Here is a 22,622-nt window from a genome sequence, read left to right on the forward strand (position 1 = left end):
AGAAAACGTAACCCACAAAGCACAGTATCAGAAAGGACTTGACAACCAAGACAAAAGCCTCCTAAGGTCAGGTAAAATGTTACTAGGTACTACTGGCCTCACAAACTAGACTTCTTTTATGATTTGCATTATCAACAAATTGGACTATTTTTTTGGTCTAGATGGTCTGATTTGAATGTGACAATTATTTTAAACTCATTAGCAGGCCGACATGATTTTGTTTCAACTCAAGGACATAAGTATATATGGCAACATTATTTTAAACATTTAGTCCTTTTTCCGGGTTGAACTGTGTTGTTTTCTGTACATTCCGGAAAACAACAACACTGTTTAACCTGGAAAAAGAACTAAATCATTCTACAAACCGTACAAGCTTTACTTCTAAGATTATTCTAAAATGGTTATTGAAATTTTCCAGAAGATTTCTGTGGTGCTTCGTACATCTTTTAGATTCCATGGTGTATTGTGTTCACATTATAAATTTGGAAGCATTATAACAATGAGAACATTAGAACTGTAATTTTTAATAAGTTTTTAGATATGTTTTAATATGTGTTGTAATCATTTTGAGGGTCCAGATATGTATGGATATTTTTATTATTTGTAATAGCTGATTAAGAGAATGGTCTTCTCTCAAAACTCATGTTTAATGTAGATGACAACTTTGTTTGTCATTGTATGTATCAAGCATTGAAAGGGCAGACCCAGTAAAGACCCCTCGAGTATTATAAATTGCTTTATGTTGCACTGACACAGATTGGATAGGAAAGTGTTAAGAGAGGGAAGGAAGCAACCTTGGTCTGAATTAAGGTACATCCCCAGCATTTGCCTGGTGTGAAAATGGGAAAACACTGAAAACCATCTTCAGGGCTGCCGACAGTAGGGTTTGAACCCACTATCTCCTAAATGCAAGCTGATAGCTATGTTACCCAAATCACGCAGCCACATCCTTGGTACAGAGAAGACTGTTGCAGACATTGGAAAGACTTATGCTTGTTTGTCATAACATCTTGAAAGAAAACCCAGGACGCACTTTGTATTGAAAACGGCATGTTTCCAACAACAGTGTAATGAGTGCATGGCATCTTTTTACTGATGAATCATTATTGAAACACACAAAGCAAATTGCAGAAACAGAGGCAAAATGATAATGATGAGTGAGTATGTGCAGTGAGAACAAACATATAATAATTTAAATAGCGGTCAAAATGACCGCATCAGTGGTTCTAGGTATGTAATATATTTGAATCATTCTAGCGTTAAAGAAAACACTGAACAGTCTGGCCTTGCGGTGTAGTAGGCAATGTGTCCCAGGTTTGATTCCTGGCCAGGTCAGGGGTTTTTAATTGTAACTGATTAATATCCCTGGCCTGGGGACTGGGTGTTTGTGTCGTCCTTAACGTTCCTTGCCTCACATTCAACACACTACACTTCTGCAATTCCACTTACATGCAGGTTCCTCTCAAATGGTGAAAGTAGTGGCAAAAGATCTTCATAGATCGACGCCACGAACAAACATAATTTTTTTTAAAAACTGAACAGAAGAGGAGTTAAAAGTCAGCCTACCCCTGTGGGTGGGGACGGTAGAATAACACATCTGCTGCCTGTTGAAAGAGGCAACTTAAAGGAGACCCAGGGATTCTGAACTTCAGAGCAAGGTTTGGTGACAATGGGGCTGCTAGCTGAGTCCTGGCATTACTTAGACTTTCAACTATCCCTATCCAACCACCCTTGGTCAACTCTTTTTTTTCCGACCCTGATGGTATTATGTATCGAGGCCTAGGGAGGCTTTCATTTTTACACTCTTTGTGGCCCTTGTCTTCCTTTGGCTGATACCTTCATTTTTCAAAGTGTCAGATCCCTTCCATTATTTCCTCCCTGATTAGTGTTATATAAAGGATGGCTGCCCAGTTGTACTTCCTTTTAAAACCATCACCAACACTACCATTCAAAAGTCAACCTAAACTTGGACGAGAGACGGGAATGTGATTAGGAGGAAAACAAGGGGAAAGAGGATCAGAAGATTAATGATGATGATGTTGCTGATGAGGATAATAAGGATATTTATCTTGTATCCCACTAACTATTTCTACAGTTTTCAGAGATTGCAAGGTGCCAGAATTTTGTCTTGCTGGAGTTCCTTTACATGCCAGTAAATTTACTGACATGATGCTGACAAATGCTGACCTTTGTATACCCCTGAACTGAGCCAGGATTGAAACAGCCAACTTCAGCTCTAAAGGCCAGCGCTCTACCATTCAAGCTACCGACTGATAAAATCTTATGAAATGAAGTAAAAATTGTGTTTTACTCATAAAACTGAAGGATATAAGCCATACGTGTCATATAATTGTTAAGATGTATATGTTATTGGCTTTACATCCCACTAAGTGCTTTCACGATTTTTGGAAAGACATGTAATTACAGTTAAAATTACTTGTTACAAAGGCAAAGATGTTGGGAAAAATTAATGATTTGAACTACATCACACAAATGTCTGCATTGTAAATTTGTATTAAAAAAACTATCAGTTGTTGTTGCCAATATTTTTTTCTATATCTGGTCACGACTCTTTTCCAGCATTGAAAAATTAGAACTCTTATTTTTCTAAAAATGGTACCCTTGGCTCTGAAAGTCTTATGTTGAATACCTGTGACCTTCCTAGACAATCATCAAACATTATGTATATATGAATGTGCATAATTTTCTTACCTCCTGAAGTTCCATAGCGATGTAAGCATTCCGGCCAATGACAGTTTGAATCTCTTTCACCAACTCGTCCTCGCTGTCTACTTTGTTGTTCACTTCATTTTCTGAATTTATCACAACGAAAAAGCTGCAACAGAAAATCATTTATTTTGCAGTTTTTCATGGACCCATTTATGCATAATGTAACTAAAAATTTTCAATCCAGTTATACTACATAAAACATACTATTGGTGATGTTATGAACAAAGGAAATAAATTATGATTGTAGTAGTCCACCACGGTCACCTTCAACACTAGACCCGCCAGAATGGTCAAAATGACTGCTACTCATATTCCAAACTCTATTTTGACTCTAGTCTTTGTTATAGGATATTGAGCTGCAATGACTTTTAGTGATTAGTGGTCAGGATCATCTATATACAGTATATAATGCAGAATGTCTGTACCTTATACAAATCCATACCATTTCACCAATTTCAACCAAATTTTGTATACTTAACTTTTAAGACCATGTGGGTAACCCCATCTACAAAAAATGTTAACATCCCTCTCCATTCCCTTGATTTAGGGCCTTTGGCACATTAACATAGGCTAATACAGTATACGCAAAATTTTCAATTTGTTGTAAGAGGACGAGACAAAGCTCATTTTGAGCCTCACGACATTTAGAACAAAACTCTATAAGGCCCTATGGGCCCCGAGAACCGTGTTTTAAGGGCCTAAAACCAACCGTTTTGTAGATATTGGGAACGCACTTCCCCGCTCTAGGAAATGGATGAAGAAATGACCAGCAGTAAACATGGCAACGTCAGCAAAAGGATTCTGCAATAGAATACAGGCCTCGTGTTCGAAGTAGGCACGTGCGTAAATGTAGGCTAGCAAAGGAGAGATTCTGCTACACATATGACTGTCTCAGAAAAACCACTGTGGGGTAAACCACCCCTAGGTAGTGTGGTTGGGAGGGTGTCATATATAAAAATAATCGAAAATAGTTTGAAACCATAGGTTTTGGGGTCGCTAAGATGAACAGTGACACTCCGCATGTCATTTAAATCCAAGTTCAGTCCACATCAGCATGGGGACGAGAAGGGCTGAAAAAATAAAAGTCCAAAATGGCCCAGTTTATGGGTTTATGCATGTGCACCCCTCTGAGCGGGAGTGGAAATGGGATGAAGTAAAAAAAGTAATAGAAAACGGCCAATATTAAAGTAGAATCCATAGTTTTCAGCATCGCTGAGATGAATAGCGACACTCCAGGTGTCGTTTGAGTCCAACGGGGGTGAGAAGGAGTGAAAAAGAAAATATCCAAAATAACCCAGATTATGGGTGAATGTATGTTCCAGCATAGCTTTCAAACAAACAAACAAACAAACAAACAAACAAAAAATGACTGTAAGGGCAGGACTCTCCCAACACCGTAACACTTTGCCGTTTAAATCATAGTTCAGGCCCAGTGTTGGATTAAGGTGTTTGGGGGCCCTGGGCTATTTAAAAATGTGGGGCCCCTTCTTCGTAACATCACATAAAACTAGCATACTAAAGTCGTTATAGAACTACTTCCACTTAAATTGATGAATAGGGAAATGTTGAAATAGACTACAATTTTTCACGTTAATATTTCATAATGCGAAAAAAAATTACATTTGTCTCGTCATCACTATCAAATCGACATACAAAACAGAATTTGCGTTTTTTGGCACCATTAGGATATTTTCTATCCATTTTATAAGAACATTATAGTTGTAACTTACGAATGGTTCAATAATTAGAGGTGAACTGGAAGTTCTCTTCCTGATACAAAGATATAGTATAGCATGCGCATTCCACCGTGCTTCCCCTGTACCCTCCCGCTCATTTCCTAGACCTCTCCCCCCCTTCCCCCTCTGCCCGTACTCGCAAGCTGACAGATTTAAATTTTCGTCAGCAATAACCTTTACAATAATTACAGTGCGTAAGTAGCGAGAATTCGTGTCTCTGGACGGTAATTGATTCTTGCAGTGATGAAATACTAACGCGGACAGCTGATAAGAAGGAAGGAAGAGTGCGTTTTCGATATTTTGCGAGGGTAAATATTCACATACATGCACGGAGGTGGAGCAGCAGGCCTTTTTATACAATTTTAGGTTCGGCGCTGGGGCCCCTTGGCACGTGGGGCCCGGGGCTGCAGCCCCTTTAGCCCCCCCTTTAATCCGGCCCTGTAGGCCCAGTCGGAATGGAGGTTGAGAAGAGTTGAAAAAAAGGAATGTCCAAAATGACCAAGGCTATGGATATATGTGTTACAGTATATTCCAGCATAGCTCTCAACCAAAACTGGTGCACACACGACTTACCTATACTATCTGGAAAAAAATTACGTGGGGTAAGACACCCCTAGCACCCCTAGTGTAGGGGATGATACTAAAAAATAATCAAAAATGACTAATAATACTGCCGAATCCATAGTTTTTGGGGTTGCTTAGATAAATACTGACATCTGGATGCCTTTAAACTGAAGGTCAAACCCTATCACAGCTCTGAACCAGACTCGGTACGGATATGAGTTACTATCTCGGGAAGATACTGTAGGGGTAAGCACCCCTGGGGGAGGGGATGACATGTAAAATAATAAAAAACAGCCAATATTAGTGTCAAATCCCTAGTTTCTGGGGTCACCGAGATGAATAATGGTACTCCGGATGGTCCAAGTTCAGCACCCATCGGCATGGTGATTCAGAAGGGGTGATAAAGAAAATGTCCAAATTCATCGAGATTAAAGTTTTTTTACACAGTTTTCGGTGTTGATCGGCTGATTGGTGACAGTCCCAGTCACAGTGGGAATCGTGTACATCATATATAAATACATTACGTTATAAGTTATTTTTATTATCAACTACTTCCCAGACTATCTGGGCTGCCAGAAGGAAATGCTTTAAGGTGAAACAAAATAATCTTAAGCTAGAACGTACAATTATACACATAACAATATTTCAATTTAAAAATTTACAAAAGAGATCATAAACAATCAATCAAGGTCACAATTAATAAAACTTTTAAAAAACACTTGAAATGAGTAATACAAATCCTAAAAGTAAAAGGAGTGAAAGAGAAAATTACTTAAATTGTAGATGTGCGTGTGTACAATATCTTCCAGAATAGCTCTCAACCAAACTTCGTACAAATACGAATTACTATCTCAAAAAGATACTAGAGGAGTGAAACCCTTCTAGCATACCTAAGGGAGGGAATGACGTACAAGAATAATTGAAAACGACCAATATTAGCATTAAATCCATAGTTTCCGTGGTTGCTGAATTATATTGTGGCACTCTGGATGCTGTTTTAAGTACCAGTTCAGCTGCATAGGCATAGCGAAAAGTAGTGATGAAGAAAATGTCCAAACTTACCGAGATTAGTTTGATTAACGAGAAAAAAAATCTATAAGACTTGAAATTAAACACAATAATAACTTCTAAACTACAAAATAGTTCTTAATCAGTCAAAGTCATAATAACAAAATCTACAAAAATTCTCTTCACATATACTTAACAGGTAATAAAATACCTAAAGGAAACAATAAAACGCTCGAGCAGCGCCGGGTAATATAGTTAGTCCACATTTAAAATAATTAATTTTGCATCACTCGTTAGTAACGAGTATACCTACTTCCACCGGAGCAGTCATTTTGACCGCTGTGATAATGATAATAAAATGTATTATAACAAGTCTCTCATTGACATATCATCATCTGGTCATAATTATCCTATCAACAATGGTAATGTTCAAAAACACAAAAATGGAACTCTGATATATTACGAACTGTACAAATATTATTTCCTCCGTGTCTCTGGTAGTGTTGTCATTGATCACCTCGTCACAGTACAGTAAACATGTCTCGTAAACCATCACCTCTCACAAATGAAGAGTTGTCGAGTCTACTGTGTGACATTCCTGAGGATATTGTGTGGTCCAGATATAGAAGAGAAGCTGCAAACGAAGATTACCAATCAAGTTGTGAATGAGAAAGCACTGGTTCAGATCACGTTGAAAACCAGATTGTTCAGGCTGAAGGTAAAATAATTATAATTATTATAATTATTATTATTATTATTATTAACTGTAAGCATAACGACTTCGGTGAAATTCCTTGATTTATTCCATATTCAAATTATAATAATGACTCGCATAGGCTGTGTACTGACAAGTTTTCAATTATTCTATTACAGCCGTAAAAACTGTAACCCATAAAGCACTGTATCATAGGGGACCTGACAACCAAGATAAAAGCCTCCTATGGCCACACAGTACATTACTAGGTACTAAGGGCACTAAGTGGACTGTAGCAAACTTTGGGCAGGTTTGTTTGCTGTAACACCTTGAAAGAAAATCCAGGACCTACTCCATATTCAAAACGACATGTTTCTGACGACAGTGTAATGAGTGCGTGGCGTCCTTTTATTGTTGAATCAATACTGGAACACATAAAGCAATGTGCAGAAACAGAGGCAAAATGATAATAACAGCGTGTATCGAGAATTAAAATATAATAATTTCAATAGCGGCCAAAATGACTGCATCGGCGGTTCTAGTGTTAAGTACAGAAAACGTTCTCAAAGCTGCTAATCATCCGTTACCTCCAGCGACTATGGTTGCTATAATGGTATTCCTGGAGATGTTTCACGAATGCCCTATGTTCTAGAGGGAACGAGATGAATTAAGTCAAATAGCGAATATTTAAGAATATTTAAAAGTGGTCTGCCTATTCAATACATCTTTTACAATAAAGTATCAGAATACATAAATTACATTATTAGATTGGAAAGACAAATTAAAAACACTTTTATATGCATGCACATTTCACATAAATTGTTAAAGTTGCAAGTCCTATAGTCAACAAAACTGGTTGAATTGTTCACAGGAACTAACAGTTGTATTCATAAAATCGTAAGATGATTGTTGTTGTGAATAAAAACCTTTGATTGAAAATATTTCTTGATAAAAGATCCTTAAGATCTTTGATAGACATTCCTTAAATTGTATTGAAGATTAAACGCTTCAGTATTTCAAGTCAACGTGGGGCCGAAGCAGTAAACCTATTTGAAGAAATGAATAATGTTCTGTCTGAAATTAAAAGAAAAAATATGTATAAATAAAGAGAGATGGAATATGAAATAATATATGATTTAAATTGTTATTGGCCCTGAGCGGGGAGTGTGGAGGGGAAGTGGGAGGGCGTGTTCTGGGTGGAAGAATGACCTGAGTGTCACAGAGCGTGTGACATGCTAAAGTGTGATGTTTCTTTCAAACTTTTGCTTTAATCAATTCCTTATACAAGATTGTTTATATTACCCATTCTCTGGTCCAGGTAAATAAACATATCCTTGTATACAGGGTGAAGCGAAATTCGCGCGCTCGGGCGTCGCAGCGCGACTCCTCATGTGCCAGCAATAAAAAATTGTATCTCACAAAAGTTCGTCCTGCAAGTAAATCCAGGAGAAAAAGGACGTTGAAGAGTGGCAATCTGGCAACAATGTAACCACATGTAGGGTAACTACCTCTGTCAGCACATATTAGTTTTGCTGTACAGTTGGTGCAGTGGATAGAGTTTTGGGTTACTATGCAGGAGATGGAGGGGGTCGATCCTGGTTTGAGGCGTATGTTTTTTATTTCGTAAATGTAGTCCAGGTGGTATGGTATCTGGCATCTTAATCGTCAACAGCGATTGCGGCGGGTCCTCTAGAAACCATTTGCACTTACATACTATGATCCTAGAAATGCACAAACATTCATTTTCAATGGTCATCTTTGAAAGATGCCCTGTCCACATCGTGGGCGCGAATTTATTCACACCACCTCGCAATACAGTATGTAATGTCGGATGGAAATTAGCAAATAAAAAGTGTGCCTCAACCCAGGATCAAACCCTCGACCTCCTGCATGCTAACCCAAAACTCTATCCACTGCACCAACTGTACAGCACGACTAATATGTGCTGACAGAGGTAGTTACCCTACATATGGTTACAGTGTTGCCAGATTGCCACTCTTCAACGTTCTTTTTCTGCCGGATATACTCGCAGGACGAACTTTTGTGAGACACATTTTTTTATTGCTGGCATATGAGGAGTCGCGCTGCGACGCCCGAGTGCGCGAATTTCGCTTCACCCTGTATGTTCAATAAATGGCCTTTATTTATAGCTAAAATTTACATCTACTGCATGGAAAAACTTATGGAAAAATTTTTTAAACTTGAAGGATTGTACCACTGGTCTAGATTTGTCATTACATTTCGTCTCATTTCGTACCATCGATGAACTAGATGTTAGGCTCCGTTAGGCAACAAGCATCATCATCATCATCATGATGATGATCATCATCATCACGATTACAACTGGAGATGGCCAAATATGATAGGCTGAAACATCTTCCTATGTTTGATAGAACTTTTATTATAATCAATGCAAGAAGTATTGAAAAGGTAGACCTTAAGAATTGAATCTCTGTACATTATAAAGAACTATGTAATTACAACTAGCACTCAAAAGATTTCTAAAGAAAAGGTAGCAAAATCGGTGAACACATCCATCCATAGAACGAGGGATTTGGGTGGTTGTTGTTGTTGTTGTTCTTCTTCTTCTTTAGGTTTTCTTTGCATATCGCTGTAGCTTTTAATTCGTTCTGACCTTTTCTATCATTCCTCATCTGTAAATATGCTTTCCATTGTATGTCATTTGTTTACTTTTGATTTAAATCTTTTTTTATGTTCTCCAGTTTCTTTAAATTTTCTGTTTTGTAAATCGTCTCACCTTATTTCTAGTTCTTCCATATCCTCTCTAATTTTCTTAATCCATTCTATTTGTTGCTTCAGATTCCAGACTTTCTCTATACTCCAGTCAATTATACAAAGATATTAATACCACACTGCTCAATTGCTTTCAATTACTTCAAGTACCTCAGATTTTCCAACTGAATGACCTGTGGTTTGATGTCACAACCATGTTACTTAGCTTGTCAATCGAAGAAATCTTGTAAGGCTTACCTGAGTTCTCCATCATGATACTTCATTGGAGGAGTCAACCTCACGTGTGCAGAACGATTGGTGATGGTGGTGACCACAGGAGGTGTGTCTATCTGCGGCTTAATGGGTAGGGTGTGCTCAATGATCTGTACGGATGGACCTTCAGTAATGGTGACTGCTTTCACAAGCAGCACGTAGCTTGACGAAGGCTGAAGATCATTCACCTAAACAAACGTGAATCAAGAAGTTATACAAGGTTTCTTAAAAATTACAGTACCTACTGTACTTATTATTCACAGGCAATTTGGAGAAGAAGAGCTTTAAACTTTAAGATTATTAACCAAAAATTGCACCTTACAACACCAGTAGTTATTTATTCTTCAAGACAACATGAATATCTGCTGATAGGCAAAAGGGAAGTTAAAATACAAGGATATTATTAACACATTAAAAAAAAAAAAATCATGATTTCATTGGTGAATATGTCAAGTAAAATGCAACATTTCTTCAAGAGGATATTTAAAACAGTGATGATGTGCCCCACTTTTTATGAGCTAAAGTTGTTTACTTGAGTATTGTTAGCAGACATAAAAGGTTTTGTTGAAAATATGGCTGTTGGACAAACCCAAAGATCAGTACAATTCTTTGTAATTAGTCTTGTTACAAGGTCATTTGCAGGAAGAACTTTTAAAGATAGAAAATTTCATAATGTTCCGTATTGAACTGTATCACAGTTAAATTGAAAACAAGAAATAAAGTGTTTCAACCTATTCAGTACAAAGAAAATAAGAAATGTAATGTTACATTCTTATTTGATTAAAAGCAGTACTGGTTTTGACCACTATTCTGGGTCATCATTGTAGTGGTCGAAACCGGAACCGCTTTTAATCAAATAAGAATGTAACATTACATTTCTGATTTTCTTTGTATTGAATAGGTTGAACCACTTTATTTACTGTTTTCAATTTAATTGGAGGAACTTTTGTTTAAAAAGCGCATGGACCAGAAGTCAAGTTGTGCCAATAGAAGAAAGATAGGCATCTTTGCTGGTCCCATGAGGTTCAACTCCACCCATGTGCTACAGACAATTGTTTGTGGATGAAACATGTCCTAGTGGAGAAAAAGCTGGAAGAAAATGAGTGTGGTTTCAAATCACAGAAGGGCTGCCAGGACCAGATTTTCAGTATGTGTCAAGTAACTGAAAAATGCTATGAGAAGAATATAGTTATGTATATGTTTGCCATATGCATTCTCTAGATCTACAAGAGTACCAAGGCAAAAGATGTTAGCCATGCTGAGGCATTATTATATGATTAGGGGCAAATTATTGCAGGCAATTAAAAAGCATTTACGTTGTAGTAACAATTAATGACAGAATGAGTTCTTGGTTTAAAGGCATTACACAACTTTAGACATGCTGTATAATCTTCCCCCTTCTTTTTAGTACATAATATATACCAGCTTCAGAACCCGTACTTCAAACAGATTTATGAGCAAGGATTAAAGTGGGCCGCAAGTGTCTTACAACATGCTCTTGTAGACAATATTTACGACCTTCTCATTAGGTACATTAATATATAGGTTATGTCCTCTCAACACTTGAGTTGACCGATGAAGCACAGGTTCTCTAGATGAAAATCCACAGCCTGTTTCCAGTTTCAGCCAAGTCAGGAATATAATGAATGAAGCCCCCCATCTTGTGGCAAGGATAGGAATTGTGGCGGCTGCCGAAGCCTGTCACACTCCTCTGGGGCAATGATTAATGACTGACAGATGAAATGAAATGAAATAAGATTGGAGAGTTTTTCTGGAATGAAAGTGGACAGGAAAACCTGTCTAGCCGTGACTGGGATTTGAACCACGAACCCAGCAGAAGAGGCCAGGGTGCTGCAGTCTGAGCCACAGAAGCTATTGGCTCTCTAGATAATGCTGCAAAATGAAATATCCATTAAATATGAAACCTAAACCTACACAATATCAAAAAGATAGAAACACAGAATACGAATATCATACGATGATGAAGATAATGAATACATAAACTACAGTCCACAGCGGTTCTCAAATATGCATAAGCATGCTTGACACTCAACAGCTAGCCTCTAAGATCAGTACACTGACCGGACTGTTATAACTAGGGCCCGGATTTTTACGTTTTAACCTATTCTTTTCCTCGCTATTTAATTCACAAATTTCAATATATTTGTTTGTTTCACACTTCCTGGAGCAGAATATGTGAATATCAATGCACCTAAATAAGTCTAAATGAGGGGTTGACACCTAAAATAACCTAAATAGCTGTTTTACCTTCTTCAAATAAAGAATGTTATTTCCCCATTGAAAAAGAGCCTCCATGGCTCAGACGGCAGCACGTCGGCCTCTCACCGCTGGATACCGTGGTTCAAATCCCGCTCACTCCATGTGAGATTTGTGCTGGTCAAAGTGGAGGCGGGACAGGTTTTTCTCCAGGTACTCCAGTTTTCCCTGTCATCTTTCATTCCAGCAACACATTCCATTCTCATTTCATACCATCTATCAGTCATTAATAAAATCACTTTGGGAGTGGCGACTCCATCGTACTAATAGCCTATATATGCTTCATTCATTACATCCCTAACCCGGTCAATGACTGGAAAACAGGTTGTAGGTTTTCATTTTCATTTCCCCATTGAAATCCATTGTAAAATTATTTCTGCCGTAATTACAAGCAGTAGGATGGAGATGGTTCAGGTTACTACCGTTAAATGCATCACGTCTCATGCTTCCCACTACACATGCGACATCTGATGGCTCCTTGATGCACCTGATAGAAAGTCAGGAGGAACATAAAGAGTTTCACCTCCAGTTGTCCACAGAGAGTACAGCTGGCAGAGGGTGTGGTGAATGGTTCCTGCAGTATTTTCTAACCATAATTGTTATATAGTGAAACAATGCCTAAATTGCACTTATTGAGAAAATGGATTGCTACAGATGGACACTTTACTAGGGATGGTCGAGTAGTCTTCTGTCAGGTATGCTCCAAAGAAGTAAGTTTCCCGTAACTAGCCTAAAACCTGCATTGCAATACCCTAGCTTAGGATTTGGATTCTTCATTTCAGGTTAAATGTAAGCAGAAATCCCATCCATCTTGAGCAGCATAAATCTGCAGCTGCTCACATAGCGAGGAAAAATAAGTCCAGCAGCAAAAGTTTCTTCCACAGTAAGCAGGCCTGAAGATAACTTCAACTTTCGCCTTTGTCAGGCGTTGGTGTCTGCAAACGTCCCATGGAAGGTGCTAAAGTAACCTGACCAAGTAAACATTCTTGGGAGACAACAGTGGCCGCAGTATACCTAATGAATCCACTTTAAGGAAGAATTATCTGGATCCTGTTTACCAGAAGACATTTGATGAAATAAGAGAATATATAGGCTTATCACTATATTTGGTGTTCTGTTGATGAAACATCTGACAGTTGTGGTTGCTTCATTGTGAATGTGGTAGTAGGTAAGCTGGATAAAAATAATGTGAGTAACCTTCATCTAATTCTTCGTAAAGAAATAGAACAAACTAACAAGAGCACAATAGCCTGCACAGTGAGGGGTGCTTTATGCATATTGTGGCCAGCAGAGAATCAAGATAGTAAGTTCCTTTTGTTAGTGACAGACAGTGATGCCTATATGTTGAAGGCAGGGCAGGTTCTACAGTCCTTCTACCCGAGCATGCTACACGTTTCGTGCTTGGCCCACGGCCTGCACCGCCTTGCGGAGGAGATTAGAAGGAACTTCAGTGACGTGAACAGCGTGATTTCTTTAGTCAAGAAAGTTTTCTTAAAAACCCCAACACGTATACAGTTGTTCAAAGAAAAACCACCGGCAACACCTCTTCCACCTGAGCCAATACTTACCCGCTGGGGAACTTGGCTGTCTGCTGCTATTTACTAAGCTGAGCACCTAGAAGGAATTTAAAATGTCGTCAATGACTTGGATGAAATAGAAGCCTCCTGCATCGTCAAGGCCAAGAAATCGCTTGAGTGCCCGACCCTCGCTGCTTCCCTAGCATATATTAAGACACATTTTTGTTTTATACCAGAAGCTATTCTCCGGTTGGAAAGTGCAACCTTGCCACTCAAAGATTCCCTGAATATCATTTGAAATGTTTCCAGAAGAGAAACACCTGGGCCGTTGGGAGTGGTATGTTCTTCAAAGATGCAGAAGATTCTTCAACGCAATCCTGGTTTTAAGATATGCAAGTCATCAATTCAGTATTACAGGGAGAAAAGTATTCAGGAAAATTACCCCTACAACCTGCTGTATTAGCATCTATGTAGTACGCTCCAATGACGTCATGTTCCGGTGAAAGAACTTTTTCGTCATATAAGAATGTGTTACGTGACAACAGGAAATCATTTACACCAGACAATTTGGGCATGTACGTGGTTTTTTACTGCAATGCCAAAAAATAACAAGCGAATTCTCTGTGTGTTTTTATGAATATGAATATGACAATGTAATCTTTTGTGAAATAAGTACATAAATAAATTTTACAGAAGTACGAAAATAGAACATTACTGCTGCCTGTATTGATCCTGGAGGCAAAATCTAAAATAACCTATTTTAAGAATACAAGAAACCTAAAGTGAAGGTTTATGCCACCTAAAAATCCGGACCCTAGTTATAACTATTGTCAACATAGAACATAAATAAATTCATGAAGGGCTACAGACCTGAAGAGTATAGTTGCTTCTCTCCTGTGTCACAACATATTTGACGAGAACTTCATCTGTGCAGCACTGGAGAGGATTGTAGGTGGCGTACTGTACCAAGGAGATGTGGAACCCTCGAAGCACACCATTCAACAGGTTAGGAATTCCACAAGTGATGGTCAGACTGCTGTCCGTTCTGTGGGTCACTTTTGAGAATGACGGAGGTCCTGGCTCTGCAACATTCAAAGGTTCTATTAAAATCCCCTTTTTCTTTAAACTAACAGGAAAAAGAAACTTCTGAGAGATAACTTGTGTTCATAGAATTAATAAGAGAAATACCTCTCATATTCTGAAGAAGGCAAGCAACTCAATAAAGAAAATCCTAGGGATATGAGCTATGAATTTTAGGTAAATAAAATATAATAAAGTATGAGAATATATCTTTATTTATTCCCTAAAATTTAAAATCCTTTACTTAATCATTATTTGGTCAATTAGATTAGCAGTTTGAGTTTTTCTACCACTACGACCACTAAAATGAGTCGATGCAGAGTTTCACTTAAGCCTTTATAACTACATTCGGTGTGAATATTTTTCAAAAAATCAAAAACCGCCTGAGGGTATTGAATCAAGGAACACATTACAGAGAGAATAATGTAAATAAGTTAATTTGGTTAGGATTTGAATCAAAAAAGGAAATGAGTAAAGAGACAAGCGATTTTAGGCTGTATTTCTGGAACTGCTTTAGGCCACTAGTGATTTTTTTTTTCCCCTAAGTTTGATAGAAGCATCCAAGACTCTTTAGCCCTTCAAGTTTCAGCACAATTGAGGGGCATAGTAAGGGGACCCCTACTTCGTCTGCTAAGAAATTATTTTTAAAAAAAACATCATCATTTTTGCAACTTTATTTACGTCGCACCATCACAGATAGGTCTTATGGCAATGATGGAAAGGGAAAGGGCTACGAGTGGGAAGGAAGCGTCCATCGCCTTAAGGTACAGCGCGAGCATTAGCCTGGTGTGAAAATGGGAAACCAAGGAAAACCATCTTCAGAGCTGCCGACAGTGGGGTTCGAACCCACTATCTCCTGAATGCAAGCTCACAGTTGTGCGACCCTAACCGCACCGTTAAGAGGACCTATATTTTGATGCAAGTGCAATGGACTAGTATAACTTGGAAACAATTCTCTAAACCCATGGGTAAATAGTGAAAATATCGAGCTCGCTTAGTATGTATTATTATTATTGTCATCATTTTGAAATGAAATGAAATGAAATAAAATGAAATGAAATGGCGTACGGCTTTTTTTTTTAGTGCCAGGAGTGTCCGAGGACAAGTTTGGCTCGCCAGGTGCAGGTCTTTTGATTTGACGCCCGTAGGCGACCTGTGCGTCGTGATAGTGATGAAATGATGATGAAAACAACACATACACCCAGCCGTGCCAGCAAAATCAACCAATGATGGTTAAAATTCCCGACCCTGCCAGGAATCGAACCCAGAACCCCTGTAACCAAAGGTCAGCACGCTAACCATTTAGCCATGGAGCCACATATTATTATTATTATTATTATTATTATTATTATTATTATTATTATTATTATTATTATTATTATTATTATTATTATTATTATTATTATTATTATAGCTATGTACAGACTTTATTTGGTATAAATCATGGTCATATCATTTATTATTTGTGTTGTATGGTCTGTAACAAAACATATGAGGTTAAGTCACGATACGTCTGTTGTTTGTATATTAATACGACTTTATTTAACCTCAGAACACATAATTAATATTATATAATTTATTATATTCTATCCATTTGTACATAGGTTATTGGAGACTCAAGAAGATACTAGAAAAACATTTTGTGTCATACTGTTCTAGAAGCCTAGCCAGGCAAGGTATATAAAGGACCATGTTGGGAGTTGAGTTGAGTTGTGTTGTGTTGTGTTGAGTGCAAGTCGTTTTTATTGTAGGATATTGAACTGCACTGACTTTTTCTGGTTAGTGGTCAGGAAAATCCATATTAAATATAATTAATTTTGCATCAATGGATGGGGTGTTAGTAACTGGTATACCTACTACCGCTGGAGCAGTCATTTTGACCGCTGAATTAATAGATGTATTAAAACACACATCTTTCAATGAGATATAATCATCTACTTATAATAATCCTATTAACAATGGTAATGTTCAAAAGCACAACAACAGAACTCAGATATATTACAAACTGTACAATCATTATTTCCGCTGCGTCTCTGGTAGTGTTATTTGCTGGCTTGTCATAGTACAGTAAAGATGTCTCAAACCATCAGTTGCTGAGTCTATTGCATGACATTCCTGAAGATATGCCTGAAGTAGAATGTGATCCAGACATAAAGGACCTAAACAGAGAAAATGCATACGAAGATTACTCACAAATATAAAGACAGGAATTTTCCACCTAATCAATACATTTATTCTATTATAAAGTACTTAAAACATGCTAATAAGTCTTTTTTTTTTTTTTTTTTTTTTTGCCTGGGGCTTTACGTCGCACCGACACAGATAGGTCTTATGGCGACGATGGGAGATGGGAGAGGAAAGGCCTAGGAGTTGGAAAGAAGCGACCGTGGCCTTAATTAAGGTACAGCCCCAGCATTTGCCTGGTGTGAAAATGGGAAAACACGGAAAACCATCTTCAGGGCTGCCGATAGTGGGATTCGAACCTACTATCTCCCGGATGCAAGCTTACAGCCGCGCGCCTCTACGCGCACGGCCAACTCGCCCGGTGTTAATATGTCAGTACCGGTTTCGACCCTTTTAGTGGGTCATCTTCAGCTGAAGAATACATGGTGTGCTCCTGACAAGCGCACAAAGACAGGCTAAGCCAACAATCTTTTGACACAATACAACGAACGCGTATGTGAAGAAAGGAATTGCACATTAGTTAACAGACCTTTAAAGCCCAACAAATTGATTCTGAGATGAGCTTATGAAGACGTTATACAAGCTCATCAACATACAATAATAAATCTCCTACTGATGCAAAATTTATGAATACAGCACTACGTAACTTAGCAATAAGAGATTTTATATTTTAAAATAGGTGTATAACATTGAAACAATGGATTGAATGAGTGAGAATAAGTACAAACATCAAGAACAGTATTTTAATGAGCTGGTGAACTTTCTAGACTGTCAAAGTTACTCCTTCTAGCACATTTTATTATCACAACCTATCATTATTTTAACATTCCTTCGCAATTAACATAGTAATATTTTACCAGCTCAACATTGAGACGTTTTCAAATAAGTGTGTCAACAACACAACACTGGTTTAAATGAGAACATCAAGATCAGCATCAAAACAAACTTGAGAACTTCGCAGACTTTTAAAAACCATTTTTCCAATCTCATTTTATTACCACAATACATCACCTTAAGTTAGCATGAGTCATTCATAATTAGAACAAGCTGTGTTTTTAGCATTATAAGTTGTTATTATTAAGACAATAGGTTCTGCAGCTGAAGATGACCCACTGAAAGAGTCGAAACCGGTACTGCCATATTATAATGTTTTAAGTACTTTATAATAGAATAAATGTATTGATTAGGTGGAAAGTTCCAGTCTTTATATTTGTGAGTAATCTTCGTATGCATTTTCTCTGTTTAGGTCCTTTATATCTGGATCACATTCTACTTCAGACATATCTTCAGGAATGTCATGCAATAGACTCAGCAACTGATGGTTTATGAGACATCTTTACTGTACTATGACAAGCCAGCAAATAACACTACCAGAGACGCAGCGGAAATAATGATCGTACAGTTTGTAATATATCCGGGTTCTGTTGTTGTGCTTTTGAACATTACCATTGTTAATAGGATTATTATAAGTAGATGATTATATCTCAATGAGAGATGTGTGTTTTAATAAATTTAATACTTTAACCATCAATACGGATAATGAAGTTAATAGATTATAATACGAAGATTACTACCAGTCATCCGGCTCCATGGCTAAGTGGTTAGCGTACTGGCCTTTGGTCACAGGGGTCCCAGGTTCGATTCCCTGCAGGGTCGAGAATTTTAACCATCATCGGTTAATTTCGCTGGCATGGGGACTGGGTATATGTGTTGTCTTTGTCATCATTTCATCCTCATCTCGACACGCAGGTTGCCTACGGGAGTCAAATCAAAAGACCTCCATCTGGCAAGCCGAACATGTCCTCAGACACTCCTAGAACTAAAAGCCATACGCCATTTCATTTATTACTAGTCAAGCGATAACACAGAAAGCAGTGATTCAGATCACGCTGAAAACCGGATTGTTCAGACTGAAGGTAAGTTGATATTAGTACTATTATAACTATCGGCATAACAAGTTTGGCGAAATGCCTTGATTTTTACCGTATTCAAATTATAATGATGCCTCGCATAGACTGAGTACTGACGAGTTTTCAATTATTCTACTACAGCCACAGAAACAATAACCTGTAAAGCATGGTATCATAGGGGAAGCGACAACCAAAGTAAAAGCCTCCCATGCCAGATAACGTGCAATTAGGTACTGATGGCATCAGGGAGTGGACGGTAGCAGACTGGGAAGATAACACCTGGTTGGATTGCACGCCATAACCCCTTGAAAGAAAATCCAGGACTTACTCCATATTCAAAGCGGCATGTTTCTGACGACAGTGCAACGAGTGCATGGCATCTTTTTATTGATAAATAAATATTTAAACTCATAAAGCAATGTACAGAAACAGAGGCAAAATGATAATAATGAGTAACCATATGTATCGAGAATGAAAATATGGTAATTTCAATAGCGGTCAAAAAGACAAGAAATGTACTGAATATATGAATGAAAACTATCCAACAGGGATATGGAAAAACTAGATACGATTGTTTCTGACATGAGGACATTTTAAGCTGTGTACCTGTGGGTACAGGGAAAGCTATATCATTTCTAAAGATGAGAGTAAAGTATTAAAATGTGTGAAAAACACAAGAGAACAGATATGAAAACACATGCGGGGGCCCATAAAAATATCAAGTATTATTGCAGATCACACTCTTTCTAAAACAAATTTTAGTAGAAGTCTTATTTCAGAGCAGTGTGTTATTAAACATTATTTTCTGGTCACACTCTTAGACAAGGAATTGGAGGTTACATTTGATCATGCACGACCAGGACAAATGTCTTTGGTCGCCATTTTAAATAAGTTTCGACCAATTTGAGTGATTGAGTCAAAACTCGAAGGTGCAAGTTCAACATTCGCGACCTCTGTGAGCTTCAAGACACTGATGCCAGTCCACTTTGTGAAGGAGTTTAATTTTGTTTCCATTAGTAAGGAATTTCACGACATTTTTCAGATCCATGATTAGGCTATCTCAAGACAATATGCACCACACTAGTCAGTTTCACATGATTATGTTGCTAAACCAGATACAGGCTAGCTTATCACATGATAAATATTTGCTACACTTCACTGTACCACTTAGCACAAAATAAATTTCTAACTTCTGAATGGAATTTGAAATACAAGCACAAATACATACTGTTATTCAGCAATCTCGCTGCTAACTTGCAAGCAACACTGAACATTCCTGAGGCTAACGACTTCCTCCCTGAAGGTGCAACTTATCCTGAGAAGTTCAGGAATTTAAGGCCTTTTCCCGTAATCGTGCAACTGTGGCGATGGTTCTTACCCAAGCTGGAAATCGCATTTCTTTCACAAGGGATGACAAATAACATTTTCAGGACTAGGAAAAATGTGATCGTACTAAGCGGTAGTAGCGAAAATTTGTGATGCGGTAAGTGAGCTATTTTATATAGATTTAATACAATGAGAATTGGGACTTCAAATTTACGATGTGCTAAGCGAGAAAATATATTAATGAGGAACGTACTAACAAGATTTCACTGCATGTTTTAATGTGTACCTTTATAAATAATGTATCAATTTTAATGTGACCATGCAATTTTTATATTAGCTGAAGATGGCCCAAATAAAAGCCATAACATGTTCTAGAAGTGCAAAATGAACTTATAATTATTATGACGAGTATCTTTTTTTGTTTTTTTGTTAGTTGTTTTACGTCGCACCGACACAGATAGGTCTTACGGCGACGATGGGACAGGAAAGGGCTAGGAGTGGGAAGGAAGCGGCCGTGGCCTTAATTAAGGTATTTGCCTGGTGCGAAAATGGGAAACCACGGAAAACCATTTTCAGGGCTGCTGACAGTGGGGTTCGAACCTACTGTCTCCCGAATACTGGATACTGGCCGCACTTTAGCGACTGCAGCTATCGAGCTCGGTGACTAGTATTAAATAGGTGGATAAGATCAATAAATTCTCTTAAAGAATTGAATCTCTTTAAGGCCTCGTATTTACAAGTACTCAAAGAAATCATACCTGGAAGTACTCACCTTCCTCGGCAGTCACTGACGTCAGGAATGTTGAACTACCCTCATCTTTTTCTTCCGAGTTGTAGAGTTGGACCTGAAGATTCATCAACAGTGTTAGTTTCTATCATTACACCATACACGTGTTAAGGCAAGAAAGCTAACCTACAGTATACGCATGTGCAATGGGGGCTGAGGAAGCAACACAAAGAAGAGCAATGACAAAGACAACACACACATCACATTTTAATCATATGATATAAATATTGATTCCTGACACTGGTGTAAAATATATTGGAAGTGGAAAGTGTTTATAGAAGATTTTATTTGTAAACCTTGTTAAGTAGTACTTACTGTATGATCTGAAGTGTGGCGATAGAATGTTTTACACTGACTGACAGAGCAAATGCAACACCAAGAAGGAGTGGTTCGAAAGGGATGAAAGTTGGGGAAAAAACAGAGACGGCACGGACGAATAATTGATGTTTATTTCAAACAGATATGCAGGTTACACAATGCGCACGGCATCGACTCAGTAGGATGTAGGACCACCGCGAGCGGCAATGCACGCAGAAACACGTCGAGGTACAGAGTCAATAAGAGTGCGGATGGTGTCCTGAGGGATGGTTCTCCATTCTCTGTCAACCATTTGCCACAGTTGGTCGTCCGTACGAGGCTGGGGCAGAGTTTACAAACGGCGTCCAATGAGAGCCCACACGTGTTCGATTGGTGAGAGATCCGGAGAGTACGCTGGCCACGGAAGCATCTGTACACCTCGTAGAGCCTGTTGGGAGATGCGAGCAGTGTGTGGGCAGGCATTATCCTGCTGAAACAGAGCATTGGGCAGCCCCTGAAGGTACGGGAGTGCCACCGGCCGCAGCACATGCTGCACGTAGCGGTGGGCATTTAACGTGCCTTGAATACGCACTAGAGGTGACGTGGAATCATACGCAATAGCGCCCCAAACCATGATGCCGCGTTGTCTAGCGGTAGGGCGCTCCACAGTTACTGCCGGATTTGACCTTTCTCCACACCGACGCCACACTCGTCTGCAGTGACTATCACTGACAGAACAGAAGCGTGACTCATCGGAGAACACGACGTTCCGCCATTCCCTCATCCAAGTCGCTCTAGCCCGGCACCATGCCAGGCGTGCACATCTATGCTGTGGAGTCAATGGTAGTCTTCTAAGCGGACGCCGGGAGTGCAGGCCTCCTTCAACCAATCGACGGGAAATTGTTCTGGTCGATATTGGAACAGCCAGGGTGTCTTGCACATGCTGAAGAATGGCGGTTGACTTGGCGTGCGGGGCTGCCACCGCTTGGCGGCGTATGCGCCGATCCTCGCGTGCTGACGTCACTCGTGCTGCGCCTGGACCCCTCGCACGTGCCACATGTCCCTGCGCCAACCATCTTCGCCACAGGCGCTGCACCGTGGACACATCCCTATGGGTATCGGCTGCGATTTGACGAAGCGACCAACCTGCCCTTCTCAGCCCGATCACCATACCCCTCGTAAAGTCGTCTGTCTGCTGGAAATGCCTCCGTTGACGGCGGCCTGGCATTCTTAGCTATACACGTGTCCTGTGGCACACAACAACACGTTCTACAATGACTGTCGGCTGAGAAATCACGGTACGAAGTGGGCCATTCGCCAACGCCGTGTCCCATTTATCGTTCGCTACGTGCGCAGCACAGCGGCGCATTTCACATCATTAGCATACCTCAGTGACGTCAGTCTACCCTGCAATTGGCATAAAGTTCTGACCACTCCTTCTTGGTGTTGTATTTGCTCTGTCAGTCAGTGTATTTGTATCCCATGTAATGACCTAACCTGTACAGT

The 22,622-nt window shown here is 39.0% G+C and overlaps 1 protein-coding gene across 1 annotated transcript in view; it reads right to left on the reverse strand.

Annotated features, from left to right (window-relative positions):
* Positions 1-22,622, reverse strand: part of LOC136881783 (phosphatidylinositol phosphatase PTPRQ) — a 153,892-nt gene that overhangs the window by 10,242 nt on the left and 121,028 nt on the right. Inside the window, exons 18-21 of the mRNA XM_067154221.2 lie at positions 20,805-20,877; positions 14,403-14,614; positions 9,724-9,926; positions 2,713-2,836 (exon numbers count right to left, since the gene is read on the reverse strand). Coding sequence (XP_067010322.2) covers positions 2,713-2,836; positions 9,724-9,926; positions 14,403-14,614; positions 20,805-20,877 — 612 coding nt within the window. The remainder of the gene's footprint in view (positions 1-2,712; positions 2,837-9,723; positions 9,927-14,402; positions 14,615-20,804; positions 20,878-22,622) is intronic.

The sequence above is a fragment of the Anabrus simplex genome, chromosome 10, assembly GCF_040414725.1.
Source record: "Anabrus simplex isolate iqAnaSimp1 chromosome 10, ASM4041472v1, whole genome shotgun sequence".
Classification (NCBI taxonomy): domain Eukaryota; kingdom Metazoa; phylum Arthropoda; class Insecta; order Orthoptera; family Tettigoniidae; genus Anabrus; species Anabrus simplex.